Genomic DNA, 25,960 nt, shown 5'->3' on the forward strand with positions numbered 1-25,960 from the left:
TTTTTCCACCTAGTATCTCAAGAAAGCGAGTATTTTAATAAAATATTCCCGATAACAATATTTTCGAAGAGCTAGTCTTTTAGTAAAGAGAGCTGGGGATTTAAATTTGCAAACTGCTTAAAAGCCAAAACGAAAGTGCCAATTTTCGCAGAGGAGCCGAACACTTCCAACTAGCAAACTCCATACCTGCGGCCGAGAAGCCTGAGACAATTGAGAGAGAAGGAAGGGTGGGGAGAATCTCGCGAGTAGCAACGTATTAACCATTTTTCGCGATATTTGGTGCCCAACCCTTTTCCTCTCTCTCGCAGGATCACGGTTAATCTCGCGATCTTTCGGAAGTTCTGTTGCGGAAGATGGCGGCGGCCGCGAGCACCCTTCTCTTCTTGCCGCCGGGGACTTCAGACTGAGCCTTCCCGGGAAGAGTGGGGACTGCAGGCGCCCTGCGTCCCGGGAGCCCGAACCAACTTGGTTCCTCTGTTAGTGGTGAGGAGGGGCATATCCTCTTGTGTAGGACTCAGGCCCTTCCCGCTGTCAGGATGAAGGCTCAGGGGGAAACCGAGGGTGAGTGACTGAGGGGAAAAGCAGGGGGCGGGACACAGCTGGGGGAGCCAATCTCTGAGAGGAGCTGGGGGGCAGATGCTTCCGCGGGGGCCACTCTCCCGAGGGCTCAGAGTCTAGGAGGCGGGATGTGTGTGAGTTTTAGATTCCGACTGCCTTCCTTGGTGATGGAGGGCTTTGACTTTGGGGAGATGGGGGCTCCCAAATTATGTTAAGGTTTCCTTCTTAGCTAGGGGCAATCATTTGGGTCTCAGGGCATTTTTAGCCTAAAGGGATGGGAGACGCGGCGAGTGAATGTAAAACTTGCTCCTTCCAGAAGAGAAGTGTGAATGATGACATAAAAACAGTAATACAGCGCTGTATGTCAAAGTACTGGAGAATGTTTTCGCGTGAATGAAATGATTAGGTACTTATGGTATTAAAAGCCAGCAGTTCTCAAGAATGTCACAGTGTTCACATCTTGTGCTATTGTATATTCTAAAAATGCGTTGAATTTCAATCTTTCAATGTCTGAACTAATTCAGAACTGCTGAAAAACAACTTTCTGTGTAACCTTACATAGATTCTCTGAAGTTCCACTTTACAGTTTAAATGCTCCCTTAGCATTTTGGACATAGTTCTGTTGATACAGCTCACTATTATTTACTTGTCTTCTCCAATGTGCTCTGAGCTATGTAGATCAGGATCTTGCCTTACTCATCATTATACAGTCCCTGGCACATAATAGTTGCTCAAAAAATGTTTCATTAGAGCATTTTTGTAAAGATATTTATCATCAGGCTTCTTAAGGGAAAGAAGAGGGGGTGTGTTTTGAAGGGGAGGAAGAAAAAAGGTATACTTTTTGGTGCAGAGGAATGACAAGTGTAAAATGGAAACTAGATGAGGCAGTTTTGTCTAGTTTGCTCACTGCTGTATCTCCATCATGTAAAATAGTGCCTGAGTGAATGAGTCTTGAAAGTGGGAATTGTCAGACATTTCTCCAGAACTATAAATTGGCTGAAACAAACCAAAAAACAGTTTTCCAGAAGATGAAGGCATTGGAGGGAGGAGTTGAATCTTGATTTAGAAGATGTCACTACCTCAACTCAGATTGCTGACATTCTATTCATCTTTCAATGGCACCTTTTCTGTAACATCCCCACAACTAATTACAAACTTTTCCTCCTTTGAATTTCAGTAGTAATGTGTCTCTGTTTTTAAGAACAAATCTCATTTTGCTTTGTGTGATGGTTATTTTCACATAACTTACCCACACCCCCTCACAGGTGTCATCTCAGGCATATTGTATTTTTACACTGCCAGTGGTCTCCAGCACAGGTCCTTGCTCATGCTAAGCAGTTACAAGAATTACAGGAGTGTTGGAGGGTGTAGGAGGTTCCTTCACACACTATCCAGGAGCCATTCTTTTCTGCCTTTCTCTTAACTTTTCTGGAAACTCATCCTTTAGTCATTGACATCTTCCTTGTTCATATAGTTTGAGTTTAAATAGGAAAAATCTGAATGGCAAATAAAGCCTGTTTTCTTGATAATACTTATAAATTGATCTCTTAAAATTATGTGAAAAAATTAAGAAAGTCTGTATTTTCACTTTGAAAACCAACTAACCGTAGTTAGGCCATGTTCAAATGTGTGCTCTGCATATATCATATAAGGGATTTCACGAATATCATGAAATTATTTTGTCACTAAATGGTAGTCTTGATCCTTAAACAGCATTAGAGATGGTTCTTTTTTTGGTTCTCATTAAGTTTGAATAGAAAGCAGTCCCCTTCTATGGTGTTTGTTATACTAGACCCACAATTGTGTGTGTCTTCTTGTCATTAAAAACAAATTCTTCATATGTTTTAAAGTAAATCATATTGGAAAATATTTTAACTGAGTTCTTACCAGGATGAAGTATGGGAGTTTTGTTTGCAAGAAAAACTGTGGAAGGTCTTGAAAGAACAGTTGCTAATGATGTTTTCTGATTTATATCTTAGAGTCGGAAAAGCTGAGTAAGATGAGTTCTCTCTTGGAACGGCTCCATGCAAAATTTAACCAAAATAGACCTTGGAGTGAAACCATTAAGCTTGTGCGTCAAGTCATGGTGAGGATTGTGGTGAAGTGGATAAAGTGTTGTGCTTAGATTATTATTTAATAAGCTAAGCTCCCTGTGTAGACTTTTTCTAACTAGTTATTATGGTGTGTCTTCAGTTTTATTTCTCATAAAATCATAAGCACATGATGGCTTTCAACTTTTAAGAGTCTACCTAAGAAGGAGGTATATTTATAGAATTGTGTTAATTGTGAGTTATAGTACACTGGGGTACTTCAGGCAAAGTGCTAAGAAATATACCTATAAAAGATACACCTGATAGGGAGTTCCCTGGTGGCCTAGTGGTTAGGATTCCTGGCTTTCACTACCGTGGCCCAGGTTCAGTCCCTGGTCGGGGAACTGAGATTCCACAAGGTCCACAGTGCTGCCAAAAAAAAAAAAGATACACATGACAGACTGATATAGAGAGACATTTATTTTTCATTTCCTGTCAAGCTCCTTGATTCTAATGTGCTAATACTGTCACTGTATCTTTTCTGCTAGTTGAGTTTGCAATTCATTTTTAATTAACTTCACCTGTTTACTCTGTGGCTCTCTTTCTCTACAGTACTACTTCTCCATTCTGTCATTCACCAGTATGGGGAGCCCTTAGTTAGGTGGAATACAGGGAGTGGGGTGAGGGTAGAGGCTGGATGTTAAAAGTTCATCCATATGAATCCAGTGGTAGTAAAATGTTACAGGAGTACTTTTTTATGACTTGACCTGGGCAATGGTTATATGGATGTGTTCACTTTGTAATAATTCACGATCTCTTCACTTCAGATTCATATACTTTTCTGTATACATGTTATACTCAGTGAAAGTACTCCTCTACCAAACCTTACACCGGGTCCAGTGTAAGTTCAGTTTAGTAGATTTATTAGAGCTTAAAATGATCATATCAGTATATAGCCTAGTAAAAAAACTGAATTTGCTGTCAAAAAACCTGTATTTTAGTCTTGACTCCAGTACTTCTACCTAAGTGACCTTGGACAGATTATTTGTTCTTTCTGATCCTCAGTTTCCTCATCTGGAAAGTAGAAACACACAACACCAGTTTTTTGCTGTAGGGATCAAATGAGATAATGGACACCAAAGTGTCATGCTGCTAAAAGATTTCCATAACTAAGTTCTACAGATATCTTCTGGCTCAGGATTGTGTACATAAAAAAGGTTTTTTGTTTTTTTTTAGAAGTCTTAAAGAATGGCAATTTTTCCAGTCTGGGAATTCAGAGGTTGTCATTTTTATACTATAAGGCAGCCATATTCTAGTTTGAAATATGGTCTATAAGTGATATTGTCATTAGGGAGACATTATGACATAGAGGGATTCCAGGTGGCTACTAAGACCCTCTTTTGGGTTACCAGTTCTTGGTTTGGTCACCATAGCTTCCATTGTCTACTTCTCACTTTTGCAGATTCAGAAACCTACTTTTATTGGTATGTAAAAGATTTTGAAGAGTTTTCAACAACTGACATACTAACAAAATTTCAGTAGATTAACGGGGAAATCAGAATGCCAGTTTATTAATTTACAGCAGAGTGTTTGTCTTTCCAGCTACCAAAGTACTGGTATCCATTGTCCTTGCAATGGACAAGGTCCTTGTATATTCAAGGTACAAAGGGAGCTAGATTATTAATTAGTCAGATATTTGTGAGGGTGGAATTAGAGCCAAGAGAGATGGATTTAGGGCGTGGAAAAGTCTGAAAAACTATCCTTGTATCATAAAACTGTTCATACTTCTGGGAACTAGAATGTTGTGCAAAGAGAAACTTCTTCCCAGGATATGTTTAGAAAAACTATGCTAAATTTTTTGCTCTTTGGCTTTTTCTGGACTACGTATCCTGTTTCTTAGAGTCAATCTAGTTTGACTAAGGTCTGGCTGTATTTCTTAGATTACATGCATATCACCTTATTAGATTTGGGAATTGTCCCATCTGAGCCACCCCATTTAAGTTACTGAATCTTAGGATGTAGTCACTTCTACAGGAGGCTGATCTCATTTATTACATTTTGATTCTTCCTGATTTTTCCCTGAAAGTTTTAGATCTGGAAATACCTTTGGTATAGGCTTTTGTTTTTTTTTGGCCATGCTATGCAGCATGTGGGATCTTAGAGATCGAACCCACATCCCCGGCGCTGGAAGTACAGAGTCTTAACTGCTGGACTGCCAGGGAAGTCCTAGATCTGGAAATACCTTTTTCTGCTTTCATGGATATGGATATGCCTGTATCCATGTATATTAACCTTTCCTCTTTTGGATGGATGGACAGACTAACAGTTAAAAATCTATAGATTATCTAGAATATATAGAAAATATAGAGTATATAGACTATACCATAATATATAGACTATCCTGAAATGTTATTTCTGGGATAATGTGTATGTTTACCCAAAACACTGTTGGCTTTGTTAGTTTTTACCTGAAATGTTTTCCTTCTTAATACAGGAGAAGAGGGTTGTGATGAGTTCTGGAGGGCACCAACATTTGGTCAGCTGCTTGGAGACGCTGCAGAAAGCTCTCAAAGGTTTGTAAACATCTTTGAAATATGCTAATTTCTTAAAAAAAAAAACCCAGTTTAGGAAAGACTATTTTATACTTACACTAGAAATATAAATTTGAGATAGGTCAACCGTTCTATGCTAGGTGTTGTTCTTGCTTTCATTATGGAGTTGAGATGAGCTCTTACCTGAACTTTTGAAACATTTATTTTTTATCCCATTTTGGAGGTTGGTAGAAACTCAAAAGATAATTGATGGAGGGTAGCTATAAGATTGCAGATAGCAGGGGAAAGTTTTTTTCCTTCACATGTTCTCTCCTAATTAACTCAATAAGAAGATGGACTTTTTGACTCTATAAGAAGATGGACTTTTTGACTCTATAAAGAGATTTTTACAGTGTTTATAAAGAATGTTTTCAGGCAAGCAAACATAAAATTCAAATCATGAACTTGATTATTCAAGCCTATAATTAGTACTTCTGTCTGTTTTTGAAGGAAAATGAAAGTAAAAACAGATTTTACTCTGATTATCACAAATGAACCTGATTCAGCTGAATATTGTTTTTTTTTAAATTGTGGTAAAATGTATATAACAAAATTTACCATTTTAACCATTTTTAATTGTACAGTTCAGTGGCATTAAGTGCATTCACATTGTTGTGTAACCATCACCACCATCCATCTCCAGAACTTTTTCATCTTCCCAACTGGAACTCTAAACACATTAAACAGTAACTTGTCATTTCCCCTCTTCCCAGCTCCTGGTAACCACCATTCTATATTCTGACTCTAACAATTTGACTACTCTAGATACCTCATATAAGTGTAATCATACAGTATTCTTTTGTGATTGGCTTATTTCACTTAGCATAATATCTTCAAGGTTCATCCATTTTATAGCATATATCAGAATTTCCTTCCTTTTTAAGAAAGCTGAATAATATTTTATTGTATGTATACATTATATGTAAACAAAATAACATTTTGTTTATACATTCATTCATTGATGGACACTTAGGTTGTTTCTATCTTTTGGCTATTGTAAATAATGCCACTGTGAACATAGAATATTTGTTTCTATGCTGGTTTTGATGTTAATCTTCCTTATTCTAGCATTAGCAGATAAATGTGTCTTTTTTTTAGCCGCACTGATCGGCATGTAGGATCTTAGATCCCTGACCAGCAATTGAACCTGCGACCCCTTCAGTGGAAGCGCGTAGTCTTAACCACTGGACCTCCAGGGAAGTCCCTAAGTGTGTCTTCTTTAAATTAAAGATAACTTGTCCCAAATGAGTAATGAAAAAGAGAGACGAGAAAGGTGCAATCATTTTTTTCAAATAGATCTTTTTTTTGATCCTTATTACTGCTTAGGCCACAGCTAAGCCTTACCAATGAACTTTATGCGCATTATAAGCATTTGAACTATTGAATATGTTTCTGGCTTTGGAAGGATAGATATACTCTTGAGATGTTTCTGACTCTGAAGAATACAATTTATTTGGAACATCTTTTGTGATTTACTTTTTTCACCCTTTTGTAGTAACATCTTTACCAGCAATGACTGACCGTTTGGAGTCTATAGCAAGACAGAATGGGTAAGTAGTCTATCTGTAGGCAGAAATGTTTAACTTAGTGTTGACTTTGGGTGGCTTTATTTATGTGTCTTCTATTAATTTTTGTTTTGATTTGTTCCTGCTAGACTGGGCTCTCATCTCAGTGCCAGTGGCACTGAATGTTACATCACGTCAGATATGTTCTATGTGGAAGTGCAGTTAGATCCTGCAGGACAGCTTTGTGATGTAAAAGTGGCTCACCATGGGGAGAATCCTGTGGTATGTGTTGTTGATATTTCACTGGAATCTGTGGGGTTTACTTAGGGACATTAATTTTAAAAGGAATTGTTGGGGTTTGAAATAGCTTGGGTTTAGGTTTTTTTCATGAGCCACTATAGAGATGATGTGATGGGCTACAACATCAGTAGCTGTAGAGTGGAATTTAGTATAATCTGGGTCCATCTCTGACATCATCCAGAGGCTTTGACAAAAGGAAACACCAGAGGAACCCTTTCCATTTCATATCAACAAACATGAGCCGCAATTGAACAATAGTTTCTGGGGATACAAATAATTTAAAGTTCCTACCTCAAAGAACTTATAATCAAGAAGGACAGATAATCTTGTACATAACTAATGTCTCTGAAAAACCCTGTAATAGAGAGGAATGTAAAATGTGTATAACCAGACAGTTGAATATGGATTCCAAGGATGGCTTTAAAGAGAGGTCCTAATGTTTTAAACAAGCAGCTGAAAGTTGATTCCTTTATAAGCTATTTCATATATATTTTAATCTTTAATTTCCTGACCCAACCCATGGTTTACCAAGTAGGAAGAAGATATTTTTGATATCTTAATATAAGAACCTTCTATAGTTTTAATGTTTTTGTTATAAAGCATGTGTTATTAATAAAAGAGAAAAACTTTTGATGTCTTCAAGTGTCTTAAAGTAGTTTAAAGTTTTAACATAATTTCTTTAATTTCAGAGCTGTCCAGAGCTTGTACAGCAGCTAAGGTGAGCAGATGACATTTATATTCCCTGATACTGGCAGACAGTGCTATTCTTTTTTTTCTTTTAATTCCTTTTTTAAATTTTTGGCTGTGTTGGGTCCTTGTTGCTGCGCGTGGGCTTTCTCTAGTTGCGGCGAGCAGGGTCTACTCTTGTTGTGGTGTGCGGGCTTCTATTGCGGTGGCTTCTCTTGTTGTGGAGCATGGGGTCTAGGTGTGTGGGCTTCAGTAGTTGTGGCATGCATTCTCAGTAGTTGTAGCTCGCGGGCTCAGTAGTTGTGGCACACGGGCTTAGTTGCTTCGCGGCATGTGCGATCCTCCCGGACTGGGGCATGAACCCGTGTCCCCTGCATTGGCAGGCGGACTCTCAACCACTGCGCCACCAGGGAAGCCCAACAGTGCTATTCTTTATAGCTAAGTTTTGAGGATGGTCAGAAGTTACTTTCCTGAGGAACAAATTTATTTTCTTGGGTCAAGATTTTTCACAGTCTGTACTTGTTCACTTTCAGAATTGACTTAGCTTGATTTTTTTTTACCCTATTCCGTCTATCCCAGGGTTTCTCAACCTTGACAGTATTGAAATTTGGGTTGGGAAATTCATTGCTGTAGGGGGATGCCCAGATCATTGTTGGATGTTTAACAGCATCCCTGGTCTCTCCCAACTAGTTGCAATATCTCCTGAATTATGATAATCAAAAATATCTCCAGGTATTGTCAGGTGTCCTCTGGAGGGCAAAATCACTCCTGGTTGAGAACTACTGAGCTAACCTTAGGAATTCTGTGTGGAACAAAAATAAATAGAACCTAATTATTGAATCAAAGAAAGCTTGAGAAATTTGAGTCTATACCATGAAAAGAACTTTTTTTCACTTCAACTTTGAGAAAAATTATTTTATATTTAAGGTATATGGGTCCCATTATAGTAAAGTGCTAGGCTTGAAGACAGTCTCTTTTAGTAATTGATGTTTTTTGCCATTGGCTTATCTTTTCTCTTTGAATTGAGTGGAAATTTTCATGCTTAAATTTAAACCCAGAGTTAACTCTCTGGGAATTTGAGAAAGTCATTACATCAATTTTATATTTTAAGTTATAGTGAAGTTATCAGATATCACATGGAGGCGTCTTAGAAAGGGTGTTAATATTGAGGAAATAAGTTTTACACTCAGTCTTCTCAATGATCAGTTTAATGTCCTTATAGCCAAATACACCAGATTTGAACGAGCTTTGAAAAATTGCAGTGTAACATAAAAAATAACATTTTATGATTTCATTAACTCCATAAGTCTAGCAAAGTTGTATTACCAGAATAGTCCAGGAAAAAAATATGTCTGGCTCTAATGTGGAGTAGGAGACCATACCAATTTATGAACTGATGGTGTTCTAAAGTTAATTTGTAGGCATGTTTTAAAGTGGGAACCTTAGGAAGAATATTAGTCTTTACCTGGTATTTTTTTTTTTAATTAATTTATTTTTGGCTGCATTGGGTCTTCGTTGCTGCGTGTGGGCTTTCTCTAGTTGCGGCCAGCGGGGGCTACTCTTTGTTGTGGTGTGCGGGCTTCTTGTTGCGATGGCTTCTCTTGTTGTGGAGCACGGGCCCTAGCTGCCCAGGCTTCAGTAGTTGTGGCTCGTGGGATCTAGAGTTCAGGCTCAGTAGTTGTGGTGCAAGGGCTTAGTTGCTCCACTGCATGTGGGATCTTCCTGAACCAGGGCTCAAACCCATGTCCCCTGCATTGGCAGGTGGATTCTTAACCACTGCGCCACCAGGGAAGTCCTACATGGTATTTTTGATCACTTTGTATAGATGGTAATTTTAAGGTAGGGAATATATTTTGCTGCTGCTCTTGCTTCCTTTTAATGTCTTCATGGCACTTTGGGCAGTAAGTGGTCAATAAATGCCCGACCAAGTATCTGACGTTGACAGAGCAGTACAGCTTTCAAGGGACATTTGTTTTGTTTTTAAGTTTGAAATAGATGTAGAGAGTTAGAATTGTCGAGTTATGTTGGATTCCTGCCCACAAAACCTTATTCGACTAAGAAACCATGCCTGAATATTAGGTTCTAGGAAGCCAGGGGTTCATGGTAGTAGTTACTTTTTCCTGGGGTAAAGCTAGTCATAGGAACATTTTGGAATATGTGGTTTGCCTCCACAGTACCCAATCCCCTTTTCCTTAGGTCTCCCATCCCTCTCCTAGTGTTCATTTTCCTTCTTTGCTCTTATGTTGCCGTATACATGAAAAGTGTTCTATCCGTATACATGAAAAGTGTTCTATCTTCCCAATTTATTTATTTCCATTTTCTCTCCAAAAGTTTTTTTTCCTCATGACATCCAATCATCTCACTTACAGATTAAGAGGAGAAGAAGTGATTTATTTAAACCAAGTCTCATTACTTAAGAGTGAATTACTATATGAGTTATCGGGTCTTTTTGACTATCTTTTATACTGCTTATTAGCACCTCCTTCAGAAAAATGGGGCAGAGAAACGGATACACTGCATTTTCTTTTCCTACTTTTGATTGATTCTAGAAAACTTTGGGGGAAAAAGAGTAAAGTAAATTATTAAGATTAGTTTTATATAGCCATGATTTTTGGCACTTTGCTGATAAGACTGAATAGTAATTGTATGTTTTATTCTCTTCCCTCTCCCCTGAACTTCTTATAGGGAAAAAAATTTTGATGAATTTTCTAAGCACCTTAAGGGTCTTGTTAATCTTTATAACCTTCCAGGGGACAAGTAAGTATTTTTATTTTTTTGCTTTTTTTGGAAAAATTAGTATAAATCTATAAACCATTTTGTACTTAGAAATTTGCCAAGTCTTCGGCCCTAGCTCATTTGTGATTTCTACTCATACTGACAATGTATAGCTCAGCTTCCAGCTTAATGTCTTTTAAAGGTATATTAAATAAACAAATATCTGCATTAATGGATTATAGTGCTAGAAGATAATCCTTGAGATGTCTTCAACATACTGATTTCTAGGCTGAAAGAAATTGTTATGGAACTGGGTTGCCACTTTTATTTTTAACCTACCTGGGATTCTGTATACCTGCTTGGCTCTTTTAAGTAGAGATAAAAGTTAGCTTTGGTAGATCAGTAATGATTTTTTAACATTTTAAAGTTTTGTTTTGTTTTTTAAATAGATATCTTAGTTGCCTCCAAGGTAGACTTGCTCTCTAGGCTTTCATGTTTGTGTGTGTGTGTATATATATTTGTCAACTTATTTAATTCTTGTTTTCTTTATTTACTTTCTAGCAAACTAAAGACTAAAATGTACTTGGCTCTCCAATCCTTAGAACAGGATCTATCTAAAATGGCAGTTATGTATTGGTAAGACTGGCTAAAGTGTCAATTCTGTTTGACCTTGTTCTTAAAGTTTTTCGTCTATGGGGTTACTAGGCTCTTATTTTTTTAAATATATATTATAGATGTATGTTACTATGCATCTGTGTTTTACCTGTATTGTACATCTTGTCCATATCCTTTCAGTTCCCAAATGATTGCATTCCATTTTCTGAGTATCAGTATCCCTAAGTTGTTGGTTGGTATTCCTTAGGTTTTTAATTTTTTTAAATTTTTAAAAAATTTTTATTTCTTAGGTTTTATCAGAAGACTTGTCAAACCTGGCCTCCCTTCTTTTTTTTTTTTGCGGTACGCGGGCCTCTCACTGTTGTGGCCTCTCCCATTGCGGAGCACAGGCTGCGGATGCGCAGGCTCAGCAGCCATGTCTCACGGGCCCAGCCGCTCCGCGGCATGTGGGATCTTCCCGGACCGGGGCATGAACCCGTGTCCCCTGCATCAACAGGCGGACTCTCAACCACTGCACCACCAGGGAAGCCCTGGCTTCCCTTCTGATAAATAATAGTATAGTTGTAATTTTTGTTCACCATATTACATACATATTACATACAATACATGTATTACATAATACATACATGTATTCTTAGAAATAATCCCTTCACTTTGAAGTTGAAATACAATTGTTAAATGCCCAGGTACAACATAGAGTCATTAGGATAGAATTATAATATGTTTAAGAGCTGAACTCATTATCACATTGTACACTAATACCTTCAGGGCTTAAATATAAGCAAACATAGATCATTTGTCTTGCAGGAAAGCAACCAATGCTGGTCCCTTGGATAAGATTCTTCATGGAAGTGTTGGCTATCTCACTCCAAGAAGTGGGGGTATGTGATTCTATTTTACCTGTTTAGAAAAATGTCTAATTTTAGTTGAGGGGTTATTACAATTTCACCTTGGGTTTATAAGCAGAAGGTGAAAATTACCAGTCATTTGTGTTTCTGGTTTTTTTTAATTGAAATATAGTTGATTTACAGTGTTATATTAGTTTCTGGTATAGAGCAAAGTGATTCAGTTATATATATGTGTGTATATGTTTTTTTTCTTTTGCACATTCTTTTCTATAATAGTTTATTACAAGATATTATGTATGGTACAACAGTAGGACCCTGTTGTTTATTTTATTTATAGTAGTTTGTATATGCCAATTCCAAACTACCAATTTATCCCTCTCTCATTTGTGTATTTTTTTAATGGTTTCTAAGGTGTCAACACCTGCCCTCCCCTAGTTTTTTTTTTTAAATTGTGAAGTAAATTGTTGCTGCTAGAATCAATATTTATGCTTCTGTCATATTTCATAAGCTGCTTTGGATCATTAGTCCTCATATCTGAAACTCTTTTCTTGTATATAGGTTTATAGGAATGGGAATGTTTTTCTTTATTTGTAATTTACCTGATAAAAAAGTAGTGATAAGTTTTATTTTGCATAGGTCATTTGATGAACTTGAAGTATTATGCCTCTCCTTCTGACCTGCTGGATGATAAGACTACATCCCCTATCATTTTGCATGAGAATAATGGTAAGACTTTCACTGTAAATTAACTGAAGGTTTTGCTCAGTGTTTAAAAAATATTTTCAAAAATTTGAATGCCCAAGCCTGCCTGTACTTTCTGGTTTGCTACTCCCAAATAAATCTGCCATCCCTACCAAAGTTTTCCATTTCTACCAGAGTTTGCATCTGATACGTACACATACACTCCTACAGATATACGTATCTATATGTACACATACATACATAATAATAAAAACTTAATAATTCCTTTTGAATAAGTAAATGAGTGAATAAAAAAATGTAAACCATCTGACTTGAAATAATTCCCTTTAATCCTTACTTTAAAGGTAAAGAAATTAGCCAACTTACTAAAGAACTAAAATAATGGATCTTACTTTGAATTTGTACTTTTTTTTTTGGCCGCACAGCACGGCTTGATGGATCTTAGACCAGGGATTGAACCCTTGCCCTTGGCAGTGAAAGCCCGAAGTCCTAACAACTGGACCACCAGAGAATTCCCTATATTTGCACGTTAATAGACTAAAACATAATGAGAAATGGCCTAATACCTCATTTGGTCCCCTATTAACTTCAATCATTGACTATCCTATAATCATAATTCTACTTAAATGCTTTCTGAAGTTGGAGAAAATAAGTAAATATTGGTAATGAGCCTTTAAAATTTTTTTTTCCTTGGACTGCATTGTTTCCTGTATTTTGTTTTATTTACTGACAGAAATATTGGTTGGTTAGAAAGATAACTTGTAGTGTTTCTGAGTTATATAGGTATTATAGTATCTGACAAACAAATTAGGGCTGACAAATTTTACAGAAGTTAGCTTTTAGCTTTTTTTTTTAATGTTAAGATACTTATAATTTTTTTCTTTTTTTTAAAAAATAAATTTATTTTTTTATTTGCTTTTATTTTTGGCTGTGTTGGGTCTTCATTGCTGTGCGCAGGCTTTCTCTAGTTGCGGTGAGCCGGGGCCACTCTTTGTTGTGCTGTGTGGGCTTCTCATTGTCATGGCTTCTCTTGTTGCGGAGCACGGGCTCTAGGCCCACGGGCTTCAGTAGTTGTGGCACATGGGCTCAGTAGTTGTGGCTCACAGGCTCTAGAGCACAGGCTCAGTAGTTGGGGCACATGGGCTTAGTTGCTCCGCAGCATGTGGGATCTTCCAGGGCCAGGGATCGAACCCATGTTCCCTGCATTGGCAGGCGGATTCTTAACCACTGCGCCACCATGGAAACTCAAGATCCTTATAATTCGTGTTACTTTGGAGAATACCATTTTTCTTTCCTTTTCTCAGTTCCTCGATCTTTGGGCATGAATGCATCAGTGACAATCGAAGGAACATCTGCTATGTATAAACTCCCAATTGCACCATTAATTATGGGGTCACATCCAGTTGACAACAAATGGTAAGTTAAATATAATTGTAGGATAGCAATGTCCGTTTATTTCAACCTTAAGCCCGGTAAGAAACGGGTACTACTTTGACTTGGCTCTTCCCCCAGTGGACTTTCTAGAGATGGGCTTTTTGTTTTACCCATTTAATTTCTCTTTTTAATATCTGCATGTTCCTCTTTGAAGTCTGCTCATAGAACACATTCTTATCCTGAGAGAGAAAAAAGAGAACTGTGCTACTTGCACTGGTTTAATGATTGCTCTATGGGATTTTCCTATGGGACTTTATGTTGATTTAGAGCTATACTGGAGTAATAACTAGAGAACGTGCCTCAGGATAGATGTTTGGTAAGATACTCTAGGGTTAACAAACAGGATATTTTGGAATTGGGGGAAGGAAGTTCAAAGAGTGAACTTTTGATAGGTTTTGTGAGTAGGTGGTTATATGATACAGACATGTCTCAGAATGAGTGTTTAGATTTTTCATTTTCACATCATTCAAAATCCCAATCCTCCACCTTTTCTTTTTTTTTTTGAAGGACTCCCTCCTTCTCCTCAATCACCAGTGCCAACAGTGTTGATCTTCCTGCCTGTTTCTTCTTGAAATTTCCCCAGCCAATCCCAGTATCTAGAGCATTTGTTCAGAAACTTCAGAACTGCACAGGTGAGTTTTAGGAAGCATCAGGAGCTAATAATTGTTATAAAAGTGAAAAGCAAACTTCACATTCAGATTATCTTAGACCTCTTTCAGTCTTGGCCTCAAAAAACCACTGATGGGTATAGATGTCATGGTGCTTTTGCTTATTAGTAAGTACTTTTTGAATAAATGGGCGAATGAAGTAGAACTCATGAAGGGAAAACTGAGCTGTCAACGTTTGCATCTTACTGTGATCATTGTATTGATCTTTGTTTTTCTAGGAATTCCATTGTTTGAAACCCAACCAACTTATGTACCCCTTTATGAACTGATCACTCAATTTGAGCTGTCAAAGGACCCTGACCCTATACCTTTGAATCACAACATGCGATTTTATGCTGTAAGTAAGTCCTTATGAATTGTTGTAGATTATGTTTGGACCCAAGATCAGAATCTTCCTGTTATAGGATAACTGAGGTCAGATGATGTTCTTTTGGACCGCTGGATCATGTCCTATTTCCTCAGTCAGCAGGAAATTACAGAAATCTCTGAAACATACTGAAGGAAGAGCATGAGCTTCCAAGTCAGGAAACAACATACATTTCATTGTTGAAATTTCAGGTGAAAGTGTCTTAATGGTATTCTGAACTTTTACAAGCACATAAGTAGGTATTAAGAGTTATTGCTGTTTAATTCTTTCAAGTGCCATGAGCTTATAATCTGCAAAGTATTTAATGGAGAAGAAAGTGCTGGAATGAATAAATTAAGGAGTGTTTTAAAACCACATCTGGACTTGAATTTATTTGAATGTTTGACAGTAGTCTGGATTAAGTAATAGTTCCCAAATTCTGGCTCTGTTATAACTATATAGGGTGTTATTAAAAATATAGATTTTGCACTTGTGGTCCAGGGACCTCTCTTACACAGATTTCTGAGGTAATTTTTATATTAGCTAGATTAGGAAACCATTAGCGGAACATTTACAAAGAAGGGGTCTTTTCAGCCAAGCGAGTATTTGGCATTTAACATTAGCTGACCAAAGAACTGACTGTGGAGCTTTAATATTCAGCAAGAAATTGCTGATTTTTGAGGAGTAGGGTTTTTTTAAGGATAGTTTGTGGTTGGAGTACAGTGGGTGAGTAAATAGCATTCGTTTCCTTTGTTCTTTTTGCCCAGGCTCTTCCAGGTCAGCAGCATTGCTATTTCCTCAACAAAGATGCTCCTCTTCCAGATGGTAGAAGTCTACAGGGAACCCTTGTTAGCAAAATCACCTTTCAGCACCCTGGCCGGGTTCCTCTTATCCTGAATCTGATCAGACACCAAGTGGCCTATAACACCCTAATTGGAAGCTGTGTCAAAAGAACTATTCTGAAAGAAGGTACTGCCTTTCCTTTTGATATACTTACTGGTAAATGGAAACTGATTACTCTAGTAGTTCTCTAATTTTGTGGCCCATCATATCACCTGTGGAGCTTTTAAAACTACATACATTTGGTTTTCATACTCAAATGAACTTAATGTGGGAGAAGTTGGGAATCTAGTTCAAGCTCCATGAATAATTTTGATGGAACCAGTCTGTAAATTGGCATTTGGAAACCACTGGATTTTGTTGCAATGGACTTACTCTTGTTCTGCATGCAGCAATATAATTGGGTACCTAAGGGCCTGAACCTTGCAACAGATATATAAGGTAGAATTTGGGATTCTGCAGGAAGAGAGGAGTTCTTGATATCTAAATTTTAGGTTGTTAGGACAGTGGTTCCCACATTTTAGTCCTGAGTATATTTCCTCTCCCCATTCTTTGGAGAACTTAATCATATAGCTTAAAAAGGGATGAGACCTGTGCCCTTCTCTTTTTTCTCCCAGGATGCTGGAATGCTGATGTTTTTCAAACAGTTTGCTATTAGAAATCTTGATATGAATTTTGGCTTCTCTAGTTAACCATAGTTAATTTTTTACTTTAGTTGTAAAGCACTTCAGTGATAGAGCTGTATCAGCACAAATGGTAGGCAAGAAGAAATGGAAGGTAAATCAGGAGACATCTTTTATGGGAATAAGAATTGCTTTAGAAATGAGAAATTTTAGAAAGTTGGAGTAATGACACAGAGCATGTGCAAGTGTCCTTATGACCCTTCTATTTCACATATTTCAATCCTAGGAGAATTTTCCACATAGCTTCACGGTATTTAAAAATGAGTTTTTGTGAGGTAGTTATGAAGTTAGTCCTACAGAGATGCATGCTTTTTCCCAAGAAAGTATATAATCCTTGTCTCTGGGCTGTCAGCCTGTTTGGCTTAGAAACCAATGATAATAGTTATATATATATGTGTGTGTGTGTATTTGGCATAAATATATCATTTTAGATTGTAGCCCCTACATCTGTGCTTACCAAACTATGGAGTGTATAACTAACAGCTGTATACTGGTAGAAAGCAGGGTTTATGGTAGTGGTTCTAATGTCTGCTTATCAAATAGAATGAGAAGCTCCTCTTGGCCACATTTATTTTCAGAATTCACTGTCAAGGCAGGGTGTTTATATCTGCCAAGGACTTTATCAATTGGGATTAAGTGCCTTCATTTTAGAAAACTGAAGTTTAGTTACTTATTTGTTTTGGAGTATTCGTAACATACACTGGTAGATTCCTTGGAATCTGATACCTTTAGTCACCTGTGGGTGACATAGTAGGTTTTGTGTATTAAAAAAATGTGTGTGGGATTTAGTTTCCAATGAGGGAGAGAAAATTTCATAGTTAATAATTACCATTTACATGTCTCAAGTCTTTTATTTGGTTGATTATTTTATGATCCTTTTCTTTGCCTTTTAGATTCTCCTGGGCTACTCCAATTTGAAGTGTGTCCCCTCTCAGAATCCCGTTTCAGCGTATCTTTTCAGCACCCTGTGAATGACTCCCTGGTGTGTGGTGAGTTATGTGGGTGGCTAGCACCTCTCTCAGGGCAGCAGTTTGGTCCCTTTATCTTTTTTGGAAAGTCAGAAACTGAAGCTGACTCTATCTTAAATGCCTCATATATTTTGTTTTTCAGTGGTAATGGATGTGCAGGACTCAACACATGTGAGCTGTAAACTCTACAAGGGGCTGTCAGATGCACTCATCTGCACAGATGACTTCATTGCCAAAGTTGTTCAAAGGTAGCACTGGCCCTTTTCCATCAGAGTCCCATTAAGAGGTGTATAAGGAATGTTGTTTTCAGTATTAGAGTGAATTGGAAATTTAGTAGGAAAGCATTTAGTCACTGCTTTGAATTCACCCTTCTCTGCTTTTGGATCGGAAGCAATATGAGCTTTTGGTTTTATAAATCTCATAATGAGAGTAATAGGAAGTAAGGTAGGTAACTTCAGGCCCCGCATTAGGGTTCTTTTATGAGGGAGAGAGCTGAAATAAGATGTAGATCTTTTTCCACTTTTTCCTCTGTGTCATTTTTTTTTTAAACACATACAATGTGTCACATGGCAGTATGTGGGAAGATCCTTAAGCCAGTCAGCTTTCCATAAACATTAATATGTAATTTCAAGATTTTTTTGGAGTAGGTACCAGTGGTCTGTTTAGTAAATAAATTTTATTGGAACACAATAAAACATACCTGTAAGTGAACACATCTTTTCATTTACATATTGTTTATGGTGGCTTTTGAGCTAAGATGGCAGAGTAGTTGGACAGAAACCATATGATCTTTGAAAGTCTAAAACATTACTATCTGGTCCTTTAAGAAAGGTTGCTGACATATTCTAGAGCAAAATATTTTCAAACATGTTTATAAACATAAATTTATCTGTAACATCAAAAGTGCTTTGCTTTAAAATAAAAAAGATTTACTGCCAGTGGTAGCACTTTTCACAGTATAGCTTTGGGGTGATCTAAGCCATTAAAGTTTAGAACTTGATGGGTCAAGAGGTTTTTCTAATGATTCATCAATTAAGATAAATTATATATACCATTAATCACATGTAAAGCCAAAAAGGAGGGCATTTTCTTACTAAGTTCATTATTACCAGTTTTATTTTAGTTCAGTATGATGTCTAATTATTTGGACTCTTGTTTATGGTTGGTTTATTTGGTGGCACTTCAAAAGAGGTTGATGATTGCCTCTGGTCCAGATTGTTTTGTTTTTTTTTTTTGGGCTATGCTGTGAGGCTTGCGGGATCTCAGTTCCCCAACTAGGGATTGAATCCGTGCCCCCTGCAGTGGAAGCATGGAGTCCTAACCACTGGACCACCAGGGAATTCCATCCAGATTCTTTTTATTTTTAATTTTTATTTGGCTGCGTTGGGTCTTTGTCACTGCACGCGGACTCTCTCTAGTTGCAGTGAGCGGGGACCACTCTTCGTTGCGGTGCGTGGGCTTCTCATTGCGGTGGCTTCTCCTGTTGCGGAGCATGGGCTCTAGGCGCACGGGCTTCAGTAGTTGCGGCGCACAGGCTCGGTAGTTGTGGCACACGGGCTTAGTTGCTCTGCGACATGTGGGATCTTCCCGGACCAGGGCTTGAACCCGTGTCCCCTGCATTGGCAGGTGGATTCTTAACCACTGCACCACCAGGGAAGCCCCCAGATTCTTTTAGAATGAGTTTACCCAAAGCTCTGGCATTTCATAGAACTGCTCCTGCCTTGCGGGTTATTTGCCTTGCCTGAAAGCTGCTTATTGTAAACCTTTTGGCATATGTAAGTCTCAGGCAAAATTAAAGGCTGTTTTCCCAAATAAAAAATTGGTTTCATTAGCAGCTAGTGCAATATTAACTTTGTTTTTTCCATCTTATTTTACAGATGTATGTCCATCCCTGTGACGATGAGGGCTATTCGGAGGAAAGCTGAAACCATTCAGGCCGACACTCCAGCACTGTCCCTCATTGCAGAGACAGTTGAAGACATGGTGAAAAAGAACCTGCCCCCGGCTAGCAGCCCAGGGTATGGCATGACCACAGGCAACAACCCAATGAGTGGTACCACTACACCAACCAACACCTTTCCGGGGGGTCCCATTACCACCTTGTTTAATATGAGCATGAGCATCAAAGATCGGCATGAGTCGGTGGGCCATGGGGAGGACTTCAGCAAGGTATCTCAGAACCCAATTCTTACCAGTTTGTTGCAAATCACAGGGAACGGGGGGTCTACCATTGGCTCGAGTCCGACCCCTCCTCATCACACGCCGCCACCTGTCTCTTCGATGGCCGGCAACACCAAGAACCACCCGATGCTCATGAACCTTCTTAAAGATAATCCTGCCCAGGATTTCTCAACCCTTTATGGAAGCAGCCCTTTAGAAAGGCAGAACTCCTCTTCCGGCTCACCCCGGATGGAAATGTGCTCGGGAAGCAACAAGGCAAAGAAGAAGAAGTCATCAAGATTACCACCTGACAAACCCAAGCACCAGACTGAAGATGACTTTCAGAGGGAGCTATTTTCAATGGATGTTGACTCACAGAACCCTATCTTTGATGTCAACATGACAGCTGACACGCTGGATACGCCACACATCACTCCAGCTCCAAGCCAGTGTAGCACTCCCCCAACAACTTACCCACAACCAGTACCTCATCCCCAACCCAGTATTCAAAGGATGGTCCGACTATCCAGTTCAGACAGCATTGGCCCGGATGTAACTGATATCCTTTCAGACATTGCAGAAGAAGCTTCTAAGCTTCCCAGCACTAGTGACGATTGTCCACCCATTGGCACCCCTGTTCGAGATTCTTCAAGCTCTGGGCATTCTCAGAGTGCCCTCTTTGACCCTGATGTCTTTCAAGCCAATAATAATGAAAATCCATACACTGATCCAGCTGACCTTATTGCAGATGCTGCTGGAAGCCCCAGTAGTGACTCTCCTACCAATCATTTTTTTCCTGATGGAGTAGATTTCAATCCTGATTTGTTGAACAGCCAGAGCCAAAGTGGTTTTGGAGAAGAATATTTTGATGAAAGCAGCCAAAGTGGAGATAATGATGATTTCAAAGGATTTACATCTCAGGCACTAAATACTTTGGGGGTGCCAATGCTTGGAGGTGATAATGGGGAGACTAAGTTTAAAGGCAATAGCCAAGCTGACACAGTTGATTTCAGTATAATAGCAGTGGCTGGTAAGGCTTTGGGTCCTACAGATCTTATGGAGCATCACAGTGGTAGCCAGAGTCCTTTATTGACCACTGGGGACTTAGGGAAAGAAAAGACTCAAAAGAGAGTAAAGGAAGGCAATGGCACCAGTAACAGTAGTCTATCAGGGCCAGGATTAGACAGCAAACCAGGGAAGCGCAGTCGAACCCCTTCTAATGATGGCAAAAGCAAAGATAAGCCTCCAAAACGGAAGAAGGCAGACACTGAGGGGAAGTCTCCATCTCATAGTTGTTCTAACCGACCTTTCACCCCACCTACTAGTACAGGTGGATCCAAATCTCCAGGCAGTTCAGGAAGATCTCAGACTCCCCCAGGTGTTGCCACACCACCCATTCCCAAAATCACTATTCAGATTCCTAAGGGAACCGTGATGGTGGGCAAGCCCTCCTCTCACAGTCAGTATACCAGCAGTGGTTCTGTGTCTTCCTCAGGAAGTAAAAGCCACCATAGCCATTCTTCCTCGTCTTCTGCTTCCAACTCAGGCAAGATGAAAAGCAGTAAATCAGAAGGTTCATCAAGTTCCAAATTAAGTAGCAGTATATATTCTAGCCAGGGGTCTTCGGGATCTAGCCAGTCCAAAAATTCATCCCAGTCTGGGGGGAAGCCTGGCTCCTCTCCTATTACCAAGCATGGACTGAGCAGTGGCTCCAGCAGCACCAAGATGAAACCTCAAGGGAAGCCATCATCACTTATGAATCCTTCTTTGAGTAAACCAAACATATCCCCTTCCCATTCAAGGCCACCTGGAGGCTCTGATAAGCTTGCCTCTCCAATGAAGCCTGTTCCTGGGACTCCCCCATCCTCTAAAGCCAAGTCTCCTATCAGTTCAGGTTCTGGTGGTTCTCACATGTCTGGAACTAGTTCAAGCACTGGCATGAAGTCATCTTCAGGGTTAGGATCTTCAGGCTCATTGTCTCAGAAAACTCCCCCATCATCTAACTCTTGTACAGCATCTTCCTCTTCCTTTTCCTCAAGTGGCTCTTCCATGTCATCCTCTCAGAACCAGCATGGGAGTTCCAAAGGGAAATCTCCCAGCAGAAATAAGAAGCCATCCTTAACAGCTGTCATAGATAAACTGAAGCATGGGGTTGTCACCAGTGGCCCTGGGGGTGAAGACCCAATGGACGGCCAGGTGGGGGTGAGCACAAATTCTTCTAGCCATCCTGTGTCCTCCAAACATAACATGTCAGGAGGAGAGTTCCAGGGCAAGCGTGAGAAAAGTGATAAAGACAAATCAAAGGTTTCCACCTTGGGGGGCTCGGTGGATTCATCTAAGAAGACCTCAGAGTCAAAAAATGTGGGGAGCACGGGTGTGGCAAAAATTATCATCAGCAAGCATGATGGGGGATCCCCCAGCATTAAAGCCAAAGTGACTTTGCAGAAACCTGGGGAAAGTAGTGGAGAAGGGCTGAGGCCTCAGATGGCCTCCTCCAAAAACTATGGCTCTCCACTCATCAGTGGTTCCACTCCAAAGCATGAGCGTGGCTCTCCCAGTCATAGTAAGTCACCAGCATATACCCCCCAGAATCTGGACAGTGAGAGTGAGTCAGGCTCCTCCATAGCAGAGAAGTCTTATCAGAACAGTCCCAGCTCAGATGATGGCATCCGACCTCTTCCAGAGTACAGCACAGAGAAGCATAAGAAGCACAAAAAAGAAAAGAAGAAAGTAAAAGACAAAGATAGGGACCGGGACCGGGACAAAGACCGAGACAAGAAAAAATCTCATAGCATCAAGCCAGAGAGTTGGTCTAAATCACCCATCTCTTCAGACCAGTCCTTGTCTATGACAAGTAACACAATCTTATCTACAGACAGGCCCTCAAGACTTAGCCCTGACTTTATGATTGGGGAGGAAGATGACGATCTTATGGATGTGGCCCTGATTGGCAACTAGGAACCTTACTTTTTAAAGCAAAAACCATGGCCAGAGAAAAACTAAGTGTATAGGCAAATCACCATAAGGAGTGAGACAGGTCTGATTTTGTGTTTTAAGAATCTTAAATGGCACGGCTTTGACACCAAGTGGGGTGAATTTAGAAAGGCATAGCCAGACCCTACTAAAGAGACCATAGGGTTTGATTCTGGTTACCACGAATCACTTGTTCCTTTGCCAGAAAAAAAAAAAAAAAAGTTAAAATACTTGCTTATGAAAGGGAGGGGGTGGGAAGGGCTTAGGGAGAGGGAAGGGTGGGAACCAGTTTTGTGGGAAATATTCATATATATTTTTCTCCCTTTTTCCATTTTTAGGCCATGTTTTAAACACATTTTAGTGCATGTATTTGAAGGGCTGGGCAGAAAATGAAAAAGCAATACATTCCTTGATGCATTTGCATGAAGGTTGTTCACCTTTGTTTGGGTAGTTGTCCATTTGAGGCGTGGGCAAATGAAGGACTTTGGTCATTTTGGACACTTAAGTAATGTTTGGTGTCTGTTTCTTAGGAGTGATTGGGGAGGGAAGATGATTTTAGCTATTTATTTGTAATATTTCAATCCTTTATCTGTTTGCTTTTATACAGTGTTTTTTTCTAATTCTATGAGGTTCAGGGTTCAAAATGATGGGAGGTGGAAGAACGAGGCTTATTTGGTGGTAGGGAGCTTGGAGCTTGTGCTGGTACTGCAGTATCAAGCTGAAGCAGATTAGTCAGAGTCCACCTTTGGAGTTAAGTAGAAAACCAAAATGGTATTTTTGTTTTAGGAGGTTTTTCATAGGGTTCAGACATCATAGGAATATTAAGAGATAACTTTCTGTGGAGGTATTGATTTATAGTTTCTTTTTCCTTTAAAGAAAGCTGGGCTGGCTTTTTGGGATGTAAACGTGTTTTCAGATGCAGTGAGGTTTAAAAGTGGGACAGCCTCTTTGATCCAGTGGCATGAAAACCAGTACAGAATTAATAGTTCTCCTATTTCTACAATGTGCCAAAAGTCCACATCCCAGCATTTTGTTAGTAGGAGAACTGATGCCATTCCTGAGAGCTGGGCTCCTTGTTTCCCTTCATCACAAGGATAAGGAGTCCAGACTTTAATTATTCCATTGTATGCTCCCTTAGATAAAACAGTAAAAAATTTGCAGCCATAGTTCACTTAAAACAGTTCCAAGCTCACTTGAAGTAATGCGGGGGGGGCCTGGAATGCTAGGTGGGTATGAAGATAAACCCTTGCTACTATGTAGCAACACAATTGGACCTTTTTGGAGGAACAGGTCTGAGTCTGGATTCTGGGGGACATCAATAAGAAGCCCTTCTCATAAATATAGAAATCCAGGAGACCATTTGAGTGCAACACAAGTTCTCAGTATTTGGAGGGTCCTCTCAAAATTCTGCGGCCTTACTTTGATTTTGACACCTGCACTGTGCCATTCCTGATGATTCCATTCAGGTTCTGTGTCAGCAGAACGGGGCATGATCCCCAGCACAACTCTTCTGGATTAAAAAAAAAAAAAAAAAAGCCAGGTGATTCGTGTGTGTGTGTGTGTGTGTGTGTGTGTGTGTGTGTGTGTGTTAAATGGAGTGACTTCATCAGATATTGAAGATTTCTATATTCATCCCTTTCTGCAGGTTGGAGTTAGCATAGAGTTGGAAAATCAGCTTTGGCTTTCTTTCCTGACTGTCTCTGATTTCCTTTAGTGTTCTCCCTTTTCTGGTCATCAGCTCACAACAACTCTGCCACTTTTGTGTCCCAAGGTAATAAGAAGTAGGAAACGAAACATTGCAAAGTGGAGCAAGAAAAGTTATCGGTTACCGTATCAGAGTCAAATGTCTTGGGTGACACTAAGGAGGACATGGGCAAGGTGATACCAGAGTGCTTTATCTTGTGATGCTGATACAGTAGCAGCCTCTCAGACACACAACCAGGTTGGATTTCTCACCTAGTTTTGAATCCTATCCCATTGGTTTCTGCAGGAAAAAAAAAAATGGTTTTTAAGTTGGTCTGGGTGGGGAAAATCTTATGGGGAATGTACTGCATAGTATCAGGGGCTCAGCTCCCCCAAGCAGAGCCAACAAATACCAAAATGAGTAAACTGGGAAGCTTTTTCTCTCTTTCTGTCTTCATCCCAGATCAAAGAATCCCGAGTTAGGATCTGGATGAAGGATAAGCCCCTGACTTGTCGATGGGCACACCCCACACACTGACCCAGCATCTGAACTTGCTTAACAGGGAGCCGGGGCTAAACTGCTTCACCCTGCCTGAGAACCAGGGAGCACTGCATTTCTCCACAGGGTGGAGGAGAAGAGGCAGAATAAATCAAGCCTGGGACACCTCCCTCCTGTCTAGGTGTACTCATTCTCCTGTTTCAAAAGACGGCAAGGACATGAAGTCAACTTCTACCTATCTTCTGCTGCTGGAGTCTTTATGTATTCTTAGTTTGACCTGATTCCTCTTCTGTCTTTTGGCTTCATGTTAGGGGTTCTTGGTCAAAACCTGCTCTGATGTACATGAAGATTCCAGGTTCAAAAATCAATTTCTTTTAAAACAAGTATTGGGGGGGGAGGCGGTGGGAATGAAGCAGGATATAATTGCCAAAACTAGGCTTGAGGTTAGTGGCTTTGGAAGGATTTTGCTTAAGGCCTAGGTTTGAAAATTTAGGGCAGCACTATTATAAATTCTCAAAAGAAACCTTCCAGGGAGCCAGTGAGTCATAGTATCCAGCTGAGTCACTTAAAGCAGATTCCAGTATAGGAAACTCATTATTCACAATCCCTAAGCAATCTCATCTTCTTTTACCTTTTTTTTTTCCCCCCCAATCTCCCTCCCCCCTGATTTCTACCCTTGAGTTAGTTTTTTGAGGGGTAGGAAGTACTTAACATATCAGAAGCTAGGTTGGGAAACATGCTCAGTTGCAAAAGCTGAGCTTTAAATTTTGTTTCAAAAATGTACATCAGGAGCAGATGGGGAGGGTCTTTTCTAAAATCTTTTCAAATTTGATTTTCTGTGCATATGGCCGTTCTGTAAATACTTGGGGGGTTTTCATTTTTTTGAAAGTAGATAAAAATCTGTGGGATTTTTTCCCCCCAAACATTACAAAAACGTGTTTATTTACATGCGAATAAATTTCTTTGATAAAAAGCAACATGCCTATGTGTAATAAATTTTTAACCTTTGAATAATTTTTGTTTATTCAGCTTTTTAAAAGTCCAGTCAAAAAATTTTAACTAACAAAGTAAAAGTCTTTGCTGAGTATTACTTGAAATTAACTGGAAAGTATAATTGAAATTAGGGAAACAGACCCGTGAAAGTTTTCATCTGAT

At 39.3% G+C, this 25,960-nt stretch overlaps 1 protein-coding gene across 4 annotated transcripts; it reads left to right on the forward strand.

The window, feature by feature from the left end:
* The first annotated feature begins 353 nt into the window (after window positions 1-353).
* On the forward strand, window positions 354-25,077 carry MED1 (mediator complex subunit 1). 4 transcript variants are annotated; one of them, XM_082861339.1, is made up of 18 exons: window positions 354-561; window positions 2,538-2,644; window positions 5,083-5,161; window positions 6,675-6,729; window positions 6,834-6,966; window positions 7,674-7,702; window positions 10,357-10,428; window positions 10,948-11,022; window positions 11,809-11,882; window positions 12,486-12,575; window positions 13,856-13,967; window positions 14,493-14,617; window positions 14,872-14,990; window positions 15,767-15,968; window positions 17,416-17,511; window positions 17,633-17,738; window positions 19,368-19,508; window positions 19,703-19,920. In XM_082861339.1, exons 1-18 carry the CDS (start codon window positions 537-539, stop codon window positions 19,815-19,817), a joined length of 1,755 nt encoding a protein of 584 aa, XP_082717465.1. In that variant the 5' UTR covers window positions 354-536; the 3' UTR covers window positions 19,818-19,920. The 4 variants fall into 4 exon arrangements, with proteins under 4 accessions (XP_082717465.1, XP_082717462.1, XP_082717463.1 ...); XM_082861336.1 differs by having other exon boundaries at window positions 19,368-25,077; XM_082861337.1 differs by having other exon boundaries at window positions 2,538-2,629; window positions 19,368-25,077.
* The last annotated feature ends 883 nt before the right edge of the window (window positions 25,078-25,960 follow it).

The sequence above is a fragment of the Leucopleurus acutus genome (genome assembly GCF_964270905.1).
Source record: "Leucopleurus acutus genome assembly, chromosome: 19".
Lineage (NCBI taxonomy): Eukaryota > Metazoa > Chordata > Mammalia > Artiodactyla > Delphinidae > Leucopleurus > Leucopleurus acutus.

Excerpts from the sequence above, each read along its gene's own strand:
- MED1 (XM_082861336.1), top strand. The coding sequence starts at position 537 with ATGAAGGCTCAGGGGGAAACCGAGG. Across the intron at positions 6,730-6,833 it reads TCTATAGCAAGACAGAATGG|ACTGGGCTCTCATCTCAGTG; the intron begins GTAAGTAGTCTA and ends TGTTCCTGCTAG. Across the intron at positions 14,618-14,871 it reads GAAACTTCAGAACTGCACAG|GAATTCCATTGTTTGAAACC; the intron begins GTGAGTTTTAGG and ends TTGTTTTTCTAG.